The sequence below is a fragment of the Glycine max genome, chromosome 11, assembly GCF_000004515.6.
Source record: "Glycine max cultivar Williams 82 chromosome 11, Glycine_max_v4.0, whole genome shotgun sequence".
Classification (NCBI taxonomy): domain Eukaryota; kingdom Viridiplantae; phylum Streptophyta; class Magnoliopsida; order Fabales; family Fabaceae; genus Glycine; species Glycine max.
Window position 1 is genome coordinate 26,758,605 of NC_038247.2, and position 18,340 is coordinate 26,776,944.

At 38.2% G+C, this 18,340-nt stretch overlaps 1 protein-coding gene and 1 non-coding gene across 2 annotated transcripts; one reads left to right on the forward strand and one right to left on the reverse strand.

Annotated features, from left to right (window-relative positions):
* The first annotated feature begins 1,427 nt into the window (after positions 1-1,427).
* On the forward strand, positions 1,428-1,534 carry LOC112998439 (small nucleolar RNA R71). The gene has a single exon (XR_003263540.1). It is a non-coding gene; the product is annotated as a small nucleolar RNA R71 (small nucleolar RNA).
* A 13,218-nt stretch (positions 1,535-14,752) lies between these two features.
* LOC102666182 (uncharacterized) lies at positions 14,753-15,823 on the reverse strand. The gene is made up of 2 exons (XM_006591596.2): positions 15,506-15,823; positions 14,753-15,355 (listed from the first exon to the last, which is right to left on the reverse strand). The coding sequence occupies exons 1-2, from the start codon at positions 15,821-15,823 to the stop codon at positions 14,753-14,755; spliced, it is 921 nt and encodes a 306-aa protein (XP_006591659.2).
* Between the last annotated feature and the right edge of the window lie 2,517 nt (positions 15,824-18,340).

Sequence of the window (18,340 nt, forward strand, 5' to 3'; positions counted from 1 at the left end):
ACTGCAAGGGGCCTAGAGATAGAGAATTAAAAATAGACAGAGGCATAACACTAACAGAAGCTCCTAAATCTAGTATGGCATTGTCAAACTTACTATTCCCTATGATACAAGGTATGCTGAATGTACCTGGATCTTTGCATTTTTCAGGAATTTGAGGAACAGATTTACCAATCAATGCGGAGACATTTCTGCCCATGCTAATCCGTTCACTTCCTTTAAGCTTCCGCTTATTAGTGCACAGCTCCTTCAAGAATTTGGCATATCTTGGAATTTGCTTTATCGCATCCAACAGAGGTATGTTTACCTCTACTTTTCTAAACGTTTCCAAGATCTCTTTCTCTGCCTCTTCCATTTTTTTGTTGGAAACTGCTCTTGGAGGGAATGGAAGAGGGGGAATGTGCTGCTTCTGCAATTCAGAATTACCTGTGGAAGAAGATTCACTTGCACATAAATTGTTAGGTAAATTTTTGTCATCACCTTTTTCTGGAATAGAATGAAGTTTGGCAGGTTCATTTGCAGATGAGGACGGTGCTACGGGTTGAGGTCCTTGACATTGCTTTCCCGACCTCAAGGAAATGGCACTGACATTTTTGGGATTTTGGACAGCTTGAGAAGGCAGCTTGTCAGAATTCTGGGACTGTTGTTGATTCAATTGGGTAGCCAATTGTCCCATCTGATTGGTTAAGCTCTGAATGGAGGCTCTGGTCTCTTGCTGAAACTGCATGTTCTGCATAGTCATTTGCCTCACAAGTTCTTCAAGGGAAGGTTGTGGAGGGGCCTCAACTATTGGCTGTTTCTGGGGTTGTTGTTGTTGTTGGATTGGTGGAGGAATGTATGGTCTGCTTGGGCCAGCAACATTTTGGAAGGAAGGAGCAGGCTGCTGTTGTTGCTGAGGGCTGGACCATCTGAGGTTAGGGTGATTCCTCCATCCAGGGTTGTATCTGTTGCTGGAGAGGTCATAATTGTTCTGCTGTGGTTGATTTTGCTGTTGAGGTTGAGGAGGTCTATTGTAAATATTTGCAGCATAAGCTTCAGGCTGCTCAATTGCTCCAGGTTGCTGCATGGAAGGGCAAAGGTCTGTATGGTGGTCAGCAGAGGAGCACAAACCACAAACCCTTGCAACAGGTACAAATTTCTGATTCAAGGCCAGCTGGGTTACCAAGTTAACCAATGCATCCAGTTTGCCTTCAAGCTTCTTAGTTTTAGATGATGCAGATGGGTTTGTAGCTACCTCATGCACTCCTCTAATGACTATGGCATCATTTCTGGCGCTAAACTGCTGGGAGTTGGAAGCCATCTTCTCAATTAAATTTCTGGCTTCAGCAGGAGTCATGTCTCCAAGGGCTCCACCACTGGCAGCATCTATCATACTTCTCTCCATATTACTGAGTCCTTCATAAAAATATTGGAGAAGAAGCTGCTCTGAAATCTGATGGTGGGGGCAATTGGCACATAGTTTCTTAAATCTCTCCCAGTACTCATACAGGCTCTCTCCACTGAGTTGTCTAATACCTGAGATATCCTTCCTGATGGCTGTGGTCCTGGAAGCAGGGAAATTTTTTTCTAAGAATACTCTCTTAAGGTCATCCCAGCTCGTGATGGACCTTGGAGCAAGGTAATATAGCCAGTCCTTTGCCACTCCCTCTAATGAATGAGGAAAAGCCTTCAGAAATATGTGATCCTCTTGGACATCTGGGGGTTTCATGGTTGAGCAGACAATGTGAAATTATTTCAAATGTTTGTGCGGGTCTTCACCTGCAAGGCCATGAAACTTTGGAAGCAAATGAATCAGTCCAGTTTTAAGAACATATGGGACATCCTCATCAGGGTATTGGATGCACAAGCTTTCGTAGGTGAAATCAGGTGCAGCCATTTCCCTTAGAGTCCTCTCACGGGGTGAAGGTTGTGCCATGTTCTCAGAATGTGCAAAATCAGAATGCTCAGAATCAGAATGCTCAAAATCACCAATAACAGAATGCACAGATTCACCAGTAATGGAATGCTCAGAATGATCAAAAGGTATAAAATGATGCCTAACTAATCTATGAAATGTCCTATCTATCTCAGGATCAAAGGGTTGTAAGTCAGATGGATTACCTCTAGTCATACACTACATTCAGCATGCACACAACTAGTTGCCTTATCATGTAAATAAAGGTGTAGGTTTGAACTACAGCTACCCTCAAATGATATCCAAATGACTTGAAATTTTGTGAGCAACCTTATAAAAGGATGAGAAGATAGCACAAAAAATTTCAGACCAAAATTCAAAGTCTAACTATGAAAGCTAAAAATGGTAAGTTAAGAAAAATAAGTGAATAAAACTTGAAAAATAAAAAACTTTTGACAGAATCGCTTTTTTTGGACGATGGAGACCTCAGCCAGCCATAGGCCATAGGAAATTTTTTTCTACCCCAAATGCATATATAATAATTGCGATTCTGATAACCGGAGCAAAAGTTATGGCCGTTTGAAGTTTTGACAAACACAGAATTTGCTAGTTTTTTGGAACTTTCAAATCTGACCAAACTAAAGGCTCTAGCTATTTTTCCCACAAAATATGGATTAAAAGAAGTTACCACAAAAAAATTCAGCCAAAAATAACAACCCTAGCTACTAAAACAAAAAATCTCAAATAATTCAGCATGGGTGATCGCTAAAATCCGTCTCTAATTGATTTCTACTACTACTCTGTTTTTGCCGCAAGCACAATCTTCACAGCAAAACACCCAAGACTGAAACAGGGGAAACGCTTAATGGAAAAACTGAAACAGAACACACCTTAAACAAAATTCCAGGACACTAAACAACACTAACACACATACTAACACAATACTAACAATTTAAACATAAAACACGAAAGGATTAAACACACAACACTAGCTAGCTATTATGAACCTTTGGACACTGCTCCCCGGCAACGGCGCCAAATTTGATCGAGGCCATACCCGAATCAAATAAACATGAAAATGCAGTAACTAGGAAGTGATCCTAGGTCGTTTCCCAACGAGCAGTGACAAACCAAATGTTCATAATATACTTGCAGTAACAGTAACGATTGGGGGGGGGGGTTGTTTGTTTTGTGATTAAAGAGCAGAACAAGTAAACTGGAATACGAAATTACTAATATTAAAAACGGGTTGTTTCCTTTGATTTAGAAGCCATTCTCTTATCCTGGGTTATGGAGAATTCGTCCCTAACAGTCAACCACTTAATCCAACCCTATTTCAATTTACTAAGCGAAAATCAACTTAGGGTTGTCAATACGTGATTAGGCACCACATACACCAGTTAGCCCTTTGTCCATTAAGCATGAACGCAAGTTAGGCTCAGAGGCAATTAATCGAACACGAAGCATGCACTGATTAATATTCACGAATTTGGGATAACTGGTGAAGGGAAAACTGCCAGGGAACCACATTACAAGCGAAACCTCAAAGAGAGTTGGGCTTCGTTCTCAAAAGGAAACAACACCAGAAAATCTAGCCTTCCATGGATTCAAACAGAAAACGCAAATGAAACATGAAGCAGAAATGTAAATGAACAAAAACGTAAATGAACAGAAACGTAGATGAAACAAAAACGTAAATGAGAGTAGAAGAAGAAGAAAAAACGAAATTGTAATTAGAAACAGAAAACGTAAAATTGCATTACGTGAACAGTAGCATTAAGCAGAAAAACGAAAATCCTAAAACAAAAGCTCTGAATAATGAATAGCATAACAGAATGCCATGCACGAATCCCAAGGCTGCTATTTAAAAAGAGTCACTCAAAGTCACTGGGCCCTATTCCAATACTCTGGCCCAAAACGAAATAAACACTGAACAACATAAAATAAAATTGCGAAATTTCCTAATTGGAAATTAACTAAGGTAAGCGCTGCTTTATTTGCCCTCTTCAAGTCCATAACCAAAATTCGGATTAAGCCCAATGTTTCATTAATTCCTGAAATTAGATTAAAAACATCAAATTAGCTAAATGAGCCCAAATAATAAAACTGCCTGATTAATTGACAATTAAGACCAATCAGTAATTAAAATGGTGCAAAAAGGGTTTAGAAAATAGAAGAAAATGATTGCACATCAATAGGACATCCGAGTATAAAGTTATTGTCGTTTGAAATTTCTCAGAGCTTCTGTTCTTAATTTTGAGCGTGTCGTTATATTACGGGACTCAATCGGACATCCGTGTATAAAGTTATTGTCATTCGAAAATGCACAAAGCTTCTATTCTCAATTTTGAGCGTGTCGTTATATTACGGGAGTCAATCGGACATCTGAGTCAAAAGTTATTGTCGATTGAATTTTCTACGAACTTCCATTTTCAATTTGGAGTCTCTAAATATATTAGGGGACTCAATCGGACATCCGAGTAAAACGTTATTGTCGTTTAAATTTGCTACGAACTTCCATTTTGAATTTCAAGTGCCTCGATATTTTATGGGACTCAATCGGACATCCTGTAAATATTATTGTCATTTGAATTTGCTACGAACTTCCGTTTTCAATTTGGAACATCTCAATATATTACGGGACTCGATCGGACATCCCAGTAAAAAGTTATTGTTGTTAGAATTTGCTCTGAGCTTCTGTTTTACATTACCATCATCATGATATATTACAGGTCAAAATCATACATCCGAGTTAAAATTTATTGCGGTATAAATTTGCTACGAGCTTCCGTTTTCAATTTTGAGCGTCTTGATATATTACCGGACTCAATCGGACATCTGAGTTAGAAGTTATTGTCGTTATAATTTGCTACGAGCTTTTGTTTTCAATTTGGAGCAACTCGATATATTACAGGACTCAGTCGGACATCCGAGTAAAAAGTTATTATCGTTTGAATTTGATACGAGCATCCGTTTAATTTGGAGCATCTCTATATATTATGGGACTCAATCGGATATCCGGCTAAAAAGTTATTGTCGTTTGAATTTGGTACGAGCTTCCGTTTTCAATTTGGAGCATCTCAATATATTATGGGACTCAATCGGACATCCGAGTAAAAATTTATTGTCGTTTGAATTTACTCAGAGATTCTGTTTTATATTACCAGCATCTTGATATGTTACGGGACTCAATCAGACATCCGAGTTAAAATTTATTGCGGTATGCATTTGCTACGAGCTTCCGTTTTCAATTTCGAGCGTCTCGATATATTACCGGACTCGATCGGACATCCGTGTAAAATGTTATTGTCGTTTGAAGTAAATTGCAGCTTACGTTTTGAATTTGGAGCGTCTCAATATATTATGGGACTCTATCGGACATCCGAGTAAAAAGTTATTGTCATTTGAATTGTCTACGAATTTTTGTTTTCAATTTGGAGCGTCTTGATATATTAGGGGACTCAATCGGATATCCGTGTATAAAGTAATTGTTGTTTGAAATTGCTGCGAGCTTCCATTATCAATTTGGAGCATCACGATATATTACAGGAATCAATACGACATCCGAGTATAAAGTTATTGTCGTTTGAAAATTCTTAGAGCTTCTGATCTCAATTTTGAGCGTGTCAATATATCACGGGACTCAATCGGACAATCGAGTAAAAAGTTATTGTCGTTTGAATTTGCAACGAACTTCCGTTTTCAATTTGGAGTCTTTGAATATATTACGAGACTCAATCGGACCTCCGAGTAAATAGTTATTGTCGCTTGAATTTGCCTCGAACCTCCATTTTCAATTTCGAGTGCTTCGATATATTACGGGACTCAATCGGACATTCGAGTAAAAAGTTATTATCGTTTGAATTTGCTACGAGCATCCGTTTTCAATTTGGAGCATCTCTATATATTATGGGACTCAATCGGACATTCGAGTAAAATGTTATTGTCGTTTGAATTTGGTACGAGCTTCCGTTTTCAATTTGGAGCATCTCGATATATTACGGGACTCTGTCGAACATCCAAGTAAAAAGTTGTAATCATTTGACTTTGCTACGAGCTTCCGTTTTCAATTTGGAGCGTCTCGATATATTACGGCACTCAATCGAACATCCGAGTAAAAAGCTATTGTTTTTAGAATTTGTAACGAGCTTCCATTTTCAATTTGGAGCATCTCGATATATTACGGGACTCAATCGGATATCCGAGTATAAAGTTATTGTCGTTTGAAATTGCTCAGAGCTTCTGTTCTCAATTTCGAGCATCTCGATATATTAGGGGACTCAATCGGACATCCTAGTTAAAAGTTATTGCGGTATGCATTTGCTACGCGCTTCTGTTTTCAATTTCAAGCGGACATCCGAGTAAAAATTTATTGTCGTTCGAATTTGCTAGGAGCTTGCATTTTCAATTTGGAGCGTCTCGATATTTTACGGGACTCTATCGGACTTCCGAGTAAAAAGTTATTGTCATTAAATTGTCTACGAGCTTTCGTTTTCTATTTTGAACATCTCAATATATTACGGGACTCAATCGAACATCCGTGTATAAAGTTATTGTCGTTAGAATTTGCTACGAGCTTCCATTTTCAATTTGGAGCATCTCGATATATTACGGGACACAATAGAACATCCGAGTATAAAATCATTGTGGTTTGAAATTGCTCGGAGCTTGTGTTATCAATTTTGAGCGTCTCGATATATGAAGGTACTCAATCGGACATCCATGTAAAAATTATTGTCGTTTGAATTTGCTACGAAGTTTCATTTTCAATTTGGAGCATCTCGATATATTACGGGACTCAATCGGATATCCGAGTAAAACGTCGTTGTCCTTAGAATTTGCTACGAAATTCCATTTTCAATTTGGAGCATCTCGATATATTACGGGACTCAATAGGACATCCGAGTAAAAAGTTATTGTCGTTTGAAATTTCTCAGAGCTTCTGTTCTCAATTTTTGAGTGTGTCGATATATTACGGGACTCAATCGAACATCCGTGTAAAAAGTTATTGTCGTTTGAATTTGCTCAGAGCTTCTGCCTGACATTACCAAAGTCTTGATATAGTACGGGACACAATCGGACATCTGAGTTAAAATTTATTGTAGTATGCATTTTTCATGAGCTACCGTTTTATATTTGGAGCGTCTCAACATATTACGGGACTCTATCGGACATCCGAGTAAAAAGTTATTGTCATTTAAATTTTCTACGAGCTTCCATTTTCAATTTGCAGCGTCTCGATATATTACGGGACTCAATCGAACTTCCGAGTAAAAAGTTATTGTCGATTGAAATTGGTCAGAGCTTTTGTTCTCAATTTTGAGCATCTCGATATATGATGGTACTCAATCGGACATCCGAGTAAAAATTATTGTCGTTTGAATTCGATAGGAGGTTCCATTTTCAATTTATAGCATCTCAATATATTACGGAACTCTATCGGACATCCGAGTAAAAAGTTATTGTCATTTGAATTGTCTTCGAGCTTCCATTTTCAATTTTGAGTGTCTCAATATATTACGGCACTCAATCTGACATCCGTGTATAATTTTATTGTCGTTAGAATTTGCTACGAGCTTCCATTTTAAATTTGGAGCAACTCGATATATTACAGGACTCAATAGGACTCCGAGTATAAAGTTATTGTCGTTTGATATTGCTCAGAGCTTCTGTTCTCAATTTTGAGCGTGTCATTATATTACGAGACTCAACCGGACATTCGAGTATAAAGTTATTGTCGTTAGAAATTGCTCAGAGCTTTTGTTCTCAATTTTGAGCATCTTGATATATTACGTGACTCAATCGTACATTCGAGTTAAAAGTTATTTTGGTATGCATTTCCTATGAGCTTCCGTTTTGAATTTCGAGCGTCTCGACATATTACCGAACTCAATCAAACATCCGAGTAAAACGTTATTGTTATTTGAATTTTATAGGAGCTTCCGTTTTCAATTTGGAGCGTCTCAATATATTATGGGACTCTGTCGGACATCCGAGTAAAAAGTTATTGTCGTTTCAACTGTCTACGAGCTTCCGTTTTCAATTTGGAGCGTCTCGATATATTACAAAACTCAATCGGACATACGTGTATAAAGTTATGCTCGTTTGAATTTGCTACGAGCTTCCATTTTCAATTTGGAGCATATCAATATATTACAGGACTCAATAGGACATCCGAGTATAAAGTTATTGTCGTTTGAAATTTCTCAGAGCTTTTATTCTCAATTTTGAGCGTGTCGTTATATTACGGGACTCGATCGGACATCCGTGTATAAAGTTATTGTCATTCGAAAATGCACAAAGCTTTTGTTCTCAATTTCGAGCGTGTCGTTATATTACGGGACTCAATCGGGCATCTGAGTCAAATGTTATTGTCGGTTGAATTTTCTACGAACTTCCATTTTCAATTTGGAGTCTCTAAATATATTAGGGGACTCAATCGGACATCCGAGTAAAACGTTATTGTCGTTTAAATTTGCTACGAACTTCCATTTTGAATTTCGAGTGCCTCGTTATTTTATGGGACTCAATCGGACATCCTGTAAAAATTATTGTCATTTGAATTTGCTACGAACTTCCGTTTTCAATTTGGAGCATCTCAATATATTACGGGACTCAATCGGACATCCCAGTAAAAAGTTATTGTCGTTAGAATTTGCTCTGAGCTTCGGTTTTACATTACCATCATCTTGATATATTATAGGTCAAAATCATACATCCGAGTTAAAAGTTATTGTCGTTTGAATTGTCTACGAGCTTCCATTTTCAATTTGGAGCGTCTCGATATACTACGGGACTCAATCGAACATCCTTGTATAAAGTTATTGTCGTTTGAATTTGCTACGAGCTTCCATTTTCAATTTGGAGTATCTCGATATAGTACGCGACTCAATAGAACATCTGAGTATAAAGTTATTCTCATTTTAAATTGCTCAGAGCTTGTGTTCTCAGTTTTGAGCGTCTCGATATATGACAATACTCAATCCGACATCCTGTAAAAATTATTATTGTTTGAATTTGCTACGAACTTCTGTTTTCAATTTGGAGGGTCTCGATATATTACGGGACTCAATCGGACATCCGTGTATAAAGTTATTGTCATTTGAAATTGCTCAGAGCTTTTGTTCTCAATTTCGAGCATCTCGATATATTAGGGGACTCAATAGGACATCTGAGTATAAAGTTATTGTCGTTGGAAATTGCTACAAGCTTCCGTTTTCAATTTGGAGCATCTCCTTATATTACAGGACTCAATCGGACATCCGAGTTTAAAGTTATTGTCGTTTGAAATTGCTCAGTGCTTCTGTTCTCAATTTCGAGCGTCTCGATATATTATAGGACTCAATGAGACATCCGATTTTAAAGTTATTGTCGTTTGAATTTGCTACGAGCTTCCATTTCAAATTTCGAGTGTCTTGATATATTACAGGACTCAATCGGACATCCGAGTAAAAAGGTATTGCCGTTTGCATTTACAATGAGCATTCATAATCAATTTCGACCGACTCGATATATTACGGGAGTCAATCGGATATCCGAGTAAAAAGTTGTTGTCGTTAAAATTTGCTTAGAGCTTCTGTTTTACATTACCAGCGTCTAGATATATTACGGGACTCAATCGGATATCCGAGTTAAAATTTATTGAGGTATGCATTTTCTACGAGCTTCCGTTTTCAATTTTGAGTGTCTTGATATATTACCGAACTCAATTGGACATCCGAGTAAAAAGTTATTGTCGTTAGAATTTGCTCAGTGCTTCTGTTTTCCATTACCAGCGTCTTGATATATTACGGGACTCAATCGAACATCCGAATTAAAAGTTATTGCGGTATGCATTTGCTATGAGCTTCCGTTTTAAATTTCGAGCGTCTCGATATTTTACTAGACTCAATCGTACATCCGACTAAAAAGTTATTATAGTTTTAATTTGATACGAGCTTCCGTTTTCAATTTGGAGCGTCTCGATATATTACAGGACTCTGCCGGACATCCGAGTAAAAAGTTATTGTCGTTTGAATTTTCTACGAGCTTCTGTTTTCAATTTGGAGTGTCTCGATATATTACCGGACTCAATCGGACATTCGTGTATAAAGTTATTGTCGTTTGAATTTGCTACGAGCTTCCATTTTCATTTTGGAGCATCTCGATATATTACGGGACTCAATAGGACATCAGAGTATTAAGTTATTGTCGTTTGAAATTGCTACGAGCTTCCGTTGTCAATTTGGAGCGTCTTGATATATTACCGGACTCAATCAGACATCCGAGTAAAAAGTTATTGTCGCTAGAATTTGCTCAGTGCTTCTATTTTCCATTACCAGCGTCTTGATATATTACGGGAATCAATCGGACATCCGAGTTAAAGTTATTGCGGTATGCATTTGCTACGAGCTTTCGTTTTAAATTTCGAGCATCTCGATTTATTACCGGACTCAATCGGACATCTAAGCCAAAAGATATTGTCGTTAGAATTTGCACAGTGCTTCTGTTTTCCATTACCAGTGTCTTGATATATTACGGGACTCAATCAGACATCCGAGTTAAATGTTATTGCGGTATGCATTTGCTACAAGCTTCCGTTTTAAATTTCGAGCATCTCGATATATTATCGGACTCAATCGGACATCTGAGTAAAAGGATATTGTCGTTAGAATTTGCTCAGTGCTTCTGTTTTCCATTACCAGTGTCTTGATATATTACGAGACTCAATCGGACATCCGACTTAGATGTTATTGCGGTATGCATTTGCTACGAGCACCCGTTTTCAATTTTGAGCGTCCGTTTAAATTGCTCAGAGCTTCTGTTCTCAATTTCGAGAATCTCGATATATTATGTAACTCAATCGGACATCCGAGTTAAAAGTTATTGCGGTATGCATTTGCTACGAGCTTCCATTTTCAATTTGGAGCGTCTCGATATATTACGAGACTCAATCGGACATCCGTGTATAAAGGTATTGTCGTTTGAATTTGCTACGAGCATCCATTTTCAATTTGGAGCATGTCTATATATTACGGGACTCAATAGGACATCCGAGTATAATGTTATTGTCGTTTGAAATTGCACTGAGCTTCTGTTCTCAATTTTGTGCGTGTCGATATATTACAGGACTCAATCGGACATCCGAGTAAAAAGTTATTGTCATTTGAATTTGCTACGAACTTCCGTTTTCAATTTGGAGTCTCTCAATATATTGCGGGACTCAATCGGACATCCGACTAAGAAGTTAATCTCGTTTGAATTTTCTATGAACTTCCATTTTCAATTTTGAGTGCCTCGATATATTACGGGACTCAATCGGACATACGAGTAAAAAGTTATTGTCGTTTGAATTTTCTACGAGCATCCGTTTTCAATTTGGAGCATCTCGATATATTACGGGACACAATCGAACATCCGAGTAAAAAGGAATTTTCGTTTGAATTTGCTTCGAACTTCCATTTTCCATTTCGAGTGCCTCGATATATTACGGGACTCAATCGGACATCCATGTAAAAAGTTATTGTCGTTAGAATTTGCGACAAGCAACCATTTTCAATTTGAACCATCTCGATATATTATGGGACTCAATCGGACATCTGAGTGAAAAGTTATAGTCGTTTGAATTTTGTACAAGCTTCCGTTTTCAATTTGGACCATGTCGATATATTACGGGGCTCAATCGGACATCCGAGTAAAAAGTTATTGTCGTTCGAATTTGCTACGAGTTTCCATTTTCAATTTGGAGCGTCTCGATATATTACAGGAGTCAATCGGACATCCTTGTATGAAGTGATTGTCGTTTCAATTTGCTACACACTTCCATTTTCAATTAGGAGCATCTCGATATATTACGGGACTCAATAGAACATCCGAGAATAAAGTTATTGTTGTTTTAAATTGCTCAGAGCTTGTGTTCTCAATTTTTGAGCATCTCGATATATGACGGTACTCAATCGGACATCCGACTAAAAAGTTATTGTCGTTTGAATTTGCTACGAGTTTCCGTTTTCAATTTGGAGCGTCTCGATATATTACGGGACTCAATCGGACATCCATGTAGAAAGTTATTGTCATTTGAATTTTCTACGAGCATCCATTTTCAATTTGGAGCATCTCTATATATTACGGGACTCAATAGGAAATCCGAGTATAAAGTTATTGTGGTTAGAAATTGAACAGAGCTTCAGTTCTCAATTTTGAGTGTGTCGATATATTACGGGACTCAATCGAACATACGAGTAAAAAGTTATTGTCATTTGAATTTGCTACAGGCTTCCATTTTCAATTTGGAGCATCTCGATATATTACGGGACACAATCGGACATCCGTGGAAAAATGTATTGTCGTTTGAATTTGCTATGAGCTTCCGTTTTCAATTTCGATCATCTCGATATATTACGGAACTCAATCGGACATCAGAGTAAAATGTTATTCTCGTTTGAATTTGGTCTAAGCTTCCGTTTTCAATTTGGAGCATCTCGATATATTACGTGACTATGTCGGACATCCTAGTAAAAAGTTATTGTCGTTTGAATTTTCTACGAGCTTTTGTTTTTAATTTGGAGCGTCTCGATATATTACGGGACTCAATCGAACATCCTTGTATAAAGTTATTGTCGTTTGAATTTGCTACGAGCGTCCATTTTCAATTGGGAGCATCTCGATATATTACGGGACTCAATAGAACATCTGAGTATAAAGTTATTGTCGTTTGAAATTACTCAGAGCTTCTGATCTCAATTTTGAGCATTTCGATATATTACGGGACTCAATCGAACATCCTTGTCTAAAATTATTGTTGTTTGAATTTGATATGAGCTTTCGTTTTCAATTTGGAGCGTCTCGATATATTATGGACTCAGTCGGACATCCGAGTAAAAAGTTATTGTCGTTTGAATTGTCTACGAGCTTCGGTTTTCAATTTGGAGCATCTCGATATATTACGAGACTCAATAGGACATCCGAGTATAAAGTTATTGTCGTTTGAAATTGCTCAGAGCTTCTGTTCTTAATTTTGAGCATTTCGATATATTACTCCGATGTCCGATGGAGTACCGTCATATATCGAGACGCTCAAAATTGAGAACACAAGCGCTGAGCAATTTCAAACGACAATAACTTTGTACTCGGATGTTCTATTGAGTCCCGTAATATATCGAGATGCTCCAAGTTGAAAATGGAAGCTCGTAGCAAATTCAAACGCCAATAACTTTAGACAAGGATGTTCGATTGAGTCTCGTAATATATCGTGACGCTCCAAATTGAAAACGGAAATGGGTCATCCTCTTGAGCCTCGCGTATGTGATTTATGAATTCATTGGTGATCTGCAACGCTCCCACAAATAAGCTCTTAGGTCGCATCTCAATTGCTAGATTTAGATCTCAAAATTCCTCTATCAACCTCTGTTCTAGAATCATCATGGTCGCAACATATAAGGACTTCCGGCTCAGCGCATCGGCTACTACATTAGCCTTTCCTGGATGGTAGGAAAGACCAAAATCATAATCCTTGAGGAACTTCATCCATCTTCGTTGCCTCATATTGAGTTCCTTCTGATCGAACAAGTATTTGAGGCTCTTGTGATCGCTGAAAACTTCAAAATGAGTACCATATAAATAGTGCCTCCTAATCTTTAAGGCAAAGACCACAGCTGCTAGTTCCAAATCATGGGTCAGATAGTTAACTTCATGAGGACGCAATTGGCATGAAGCATAAGCCACTACCCTTCCCTCCTGCATCAATACGCACCCTAAGCCTTGTCTGCTCGCATCGCAATACACTTCAAATGGTCTCTTAGGGTCGGGCAAAATTAACATTGGAGCTGTTGTCAATCGCCTCTTCAACTCTTGGAAGCTTTGATCACATTTTTCATTCCAGGCAAACTTCTCATTCTTACGAGTCAGTTTAGTTAGGGGTAGTGCCAATTTAGAAAATCCCTCAATGAATTTTCTATAATAGCCGGCCAACCTCAACAAACTTCGAACTTCTGTTGGAGTTGTTGGTTGTTGCCACTCCATAACCGACTCCACTTTAATCGGATCCACCACAACCCCGTCTTTAGAAATCACGTGCCCCAAGAACTACACTTTCTCTAACCAAAATTCACATTTCGACAATTTGGCGAACAATTTCCATTACCAGTGTCTTGATATATTACGAGACTCTACGCACATCCTCATACTTCCATCCTTCTTCTTAACCAATAAGACCGGCGCTCCCCACAGTGATACGCTTGGGCGAACAAATTGTTTACTCAAAAGATCTTGCACCTGTGCCTTCACCTCTGCTAGTTCTACTGGAGACATCCTATAGGGCGTGATCGACACTGGATTCGCCCCAGGCACCAAGTCAATAATTAATTGCACTTCTCTCTCAGGTGGTAACTCACAAATGTCATCAGGAAAGACCACTGGAAATTCTGACACCACTGGTATACTGCTAACTTCAGAGACCTCTTCCACATTCATGGAGAACAACACCATGTAGGTTCGAACATCCCCCACTCCATCATTGGCAGCATTCTCTTTCAATGGTTCATTTGGAATTTCATTTCCACCAAATACTAGCATCTTCTCTTTGCAGTTTAGAAAGATATGGTTAGTAGATAACCAGTCCATTCCCAAGATCACATCTAGATGAGCTAAAGGTAGACAAATCAAATCCGCAATAAAAGATCGACCCTCAACAGTTATAGAACACTTCAAACACACCCGAGAGGTGGTTACAGGCTCGTTAGTCAGAGTAGACACCATAATATCATATGGTAACTCCGTCGTACATAATCCCAAGCTCTCCACACATGCATGAGATATGAACGAATACGTGGCACCCGAATCATAGAGTACATCTAGCAGTTTATCAGCAATCAAACACTTACCCTATATCAAATCGTCGGAGGCAGCAGCTTCTGATCCACTCATAGCAAATACCAGGGAGGGTACCTTTGGTCTTCCACCACTAGTGTTGTTGTTGTTGCTAACATTACCACTCCTTGTGGGATTAGTAGATCCACAATTGACTGTGTTAGAATTGGCAGTTACCGTCGGTCTCCTAGTCATTCTACACTCCCGAGGATAATGGCCTACCTTGCCACAAATATAGCAGCGATTCTCCTGTGTCTGCTGGAGTTGTGGGCAATTTCTCCTAAGATGCGGTCCTCCGCACTGAAAGCACTGTACCCCAGTTCCCTTTGACTGGCTCATGTTGGATGTAGCCATAGGTTGTTTCGCCTTATTGCTAGAATATGGCTTCATCCTCTTATTACTGTTTCCTCTAAAAGGGTGACTTCGTTGTGGTCCTCCAAATCCTCTAGCTTGCCTCTCTTTCATCTTGTCCTCAAATATTCGGTACTTCGTCACCAGTTGATTGAAATCGGTAATATGCATGTAGCTAACTGCCTGCTGAATCTCCAGTCGAAGCCCATTCTCAAACTGAGCACATAAGTCTTCTTCGTTCCGAGCATCTTGGTATTGAGGCCAGTACTGTAGAAGTTCATTAAATTAGGCCGTGTATTCTCCAACGAACATGTTTCCCTGCTTTAAATCCAGAAATTCCCTCGCCTTTCGCTTCCTGAGATCTCATGGAAAATAATTGTCTAGGAATTTGTCCTTGAAGGCATTCCAAGGAATCACGCCTCCAGGTGCTGCTAATGTAGGTTTCACGAACTTCCACCAGTTCTCGGCTTCTCCATAGAGCATGAACGTCGCATAAGGGACCTTATGCTCCTCGAGGCAACCCATCGCCTCGAACATCTTCTCAGTCTCAGCTAACCACAACCAAGCACCTTCTGGATCATAGTCCACACTGAACTTCGGCGGATGGTTCGTACGGAAAGCCATGAGTCCCCGATACTCTGCCGGTTCCACATCACGTTCCTGCACTAGAGTTTCCAGCACAGCTGTGATGCGGTCTAGGACATCACGGTTCTGATCCCTACCACATCCTGCCATACCTAACCTGTAGGGAAGCTATTAATATCCACGAAATTCTACTGAGAGAGTGTACCATATAGGCTATGACAGTTACAACAATATCTCTCTCTCTCTCTCTATATATATATATATATATATATATATATATATATATATATATATATATATATATATATATATATATATATACAACAAATCAATTGCACTTTCCTGCTTAAGACAAGAAGGTAGAATTACACACAATTTGTGACTTAATGTCACTCCCCGAAACCTATTTCCAAGTTTCAGAGATACACAACATTCACACAGTAAGACCATGGACAGGTTCACTAGAATGCAACTTTTGCTCTGATACCACCAATTGTGGCGTCCCTAAATAATGTCTGGTTTAATAATAATAAATTAAATAGCAGAAACCATGGGAAATATTTTTTTCTTTTTCTCTCTCTCTTTTTTTCGCACTGTTATTTATTTCACGATAATTAAATTCAGAAGGAAAATTATCACTATAGAGTCCTAAATGGCCAGTTCACAACTCTATTCGGATTCATTTCTTTCTAATCACTCATAACCTCTAAACTATTTTGCTCATTCAAAAATATACCAGCCATCATTTTGTAGACAAAGGATCAAGCTGAATGTTTTGATGATGCCAAAGTTTCACATGCGTCTCAAAGTTTTATTCAAGACAAAGAAATTAAAGATATTCAAGATGGATGATCAAGACAGTCTCTAGAGTCTTAGAAAGGGTATATTAAAAAGGAAGGGAATTCCAATTTAAGTAGCAAAAGGTTTGGCCAAGAAATTTAAGTTAAAAAGTTTTTTTCAACAAATTTACTCTCTGGTAATCAATTACCAGAGGATGTAATCGATTACCAGTGGCCAAAACTGATTTACAACAGCTATTAAAATTTGAATTCAAAATTTGCACTGTGTAATCGATTACACATATATGGTAATCGATTACCAGTAGTTTCTGAACGTTTTAATTCAAATTTTAAAGCTTGTAATCGATTACACACATACTGTAATCGATTACCAGAGGAGTTTTTCAGAAAACATTCTCAACAGTCACATCTTTTTATCTGTTTCTTAAATGGCCATCAAAGGCTTATATATATGTGACTTGAGACACGAATTTGAATAAGACTTTTGAAGAACAAAAAGGTCTTATCCTCTTAACAAGCAAAATTGTTTTATCCTCTTAAAAATTCCTTGGCCAAAACACTTGTGATTCAATAAGGAATTATTTGAGTGCTCAAATGGTTCAATCTATCTCTTTCAAGAGAGATTTCTTCTTCTCTTCTTCTTTATTCTGAAAAGGGATTAAGAGACCGAGGGTCTCTTGTTGTGAAAGAATTCTAAACACAAAGAAAGGATTGTCCTTGTGCGTTTAGAACTTGTAAAAGGAATTTACAAGATAGTGGAACTCTCAAGCGGGTTGCTTGGGGACTGGACGTAGGCACAAGGGTGTGGCCGAACCAGTATAAATATGAGTTTGCACTTTCTCTTCTCTTAAACTCCTTTATTTATTATTGTTTTATATTCATATTCATATTGTTCTATTTGAATCAATATTTAAGAAATTCATTATTAAGGGAATTTATAACTTGAATAGAAAGTTAAATAGAATTTTTAATTGGGGAAATAATTTGTAATATCTTAATTCAACCCCCCCTTCTTAAGATATCTGAGGCCACTTGTCCAACACATTTTAGGTCGTCACGTGAGGAATAATAAGATGCGGTCAGTAAACTCTTTTCAAATAAAGTTTGTTAACATTTCCTTTTCAAATAACAAGATAAAACATAATTATATTTATCATCTAAAACTGTCCAAAATATGGGAGTTTGCAAAATAACATAGTGACATCCAGAGCAAAGGTAACAACTGTGGTGGTTTCAGCCATAATATATACAATCATCAAAATTTCTATACAATAGGTCTACCCACCCAAAAATCAAAAGAGTAAACCTAGCAGTCTGAACTAGATACACCCACCCACAAAAAGTATGTATGCCTAGTCTGTCATACCCTAATTTCGTTCGGGGACCATGGCGCCCATCGTTAGGCAATTCGTGAAGTTCTGTGACTTGTCGGAAATTAAAAGGAAGTGTTAGTGCGCAATCCGCAAAGTTCCGTAACATTTCGGAAGGCAAAGAAGGGATGATTACGTAATCCATAAGGTTTCGTAACATTACGGAAAGAAAACAAGCATCGTTACGAAATTCTTAAAGTTTCGTAATGTTACGGAAAAAGAATCACCAAAAAAGGCAGGGGGTGTACTTAGTAAAAATAGGGGTGCAAATAGTAACCAGGCCCACATGGGCCTTCCAGAAAATTCCTTGAGAAGGCGGTTGCTTCTGGAGAAAGCAACCTAGCTCACCTGGGCGAGCTGGGTGGCAAGCATCTCCCCCATTTTCCTATAAATAGGGGGAGAAGTGAAGAGGAAAATGGTTCAGCCCTCCTGGTAATTCGAGAATCACTTGAAATTAGTGAAAATATTGGTTCCGTGAAGAAAATCCAAGCCGAGGC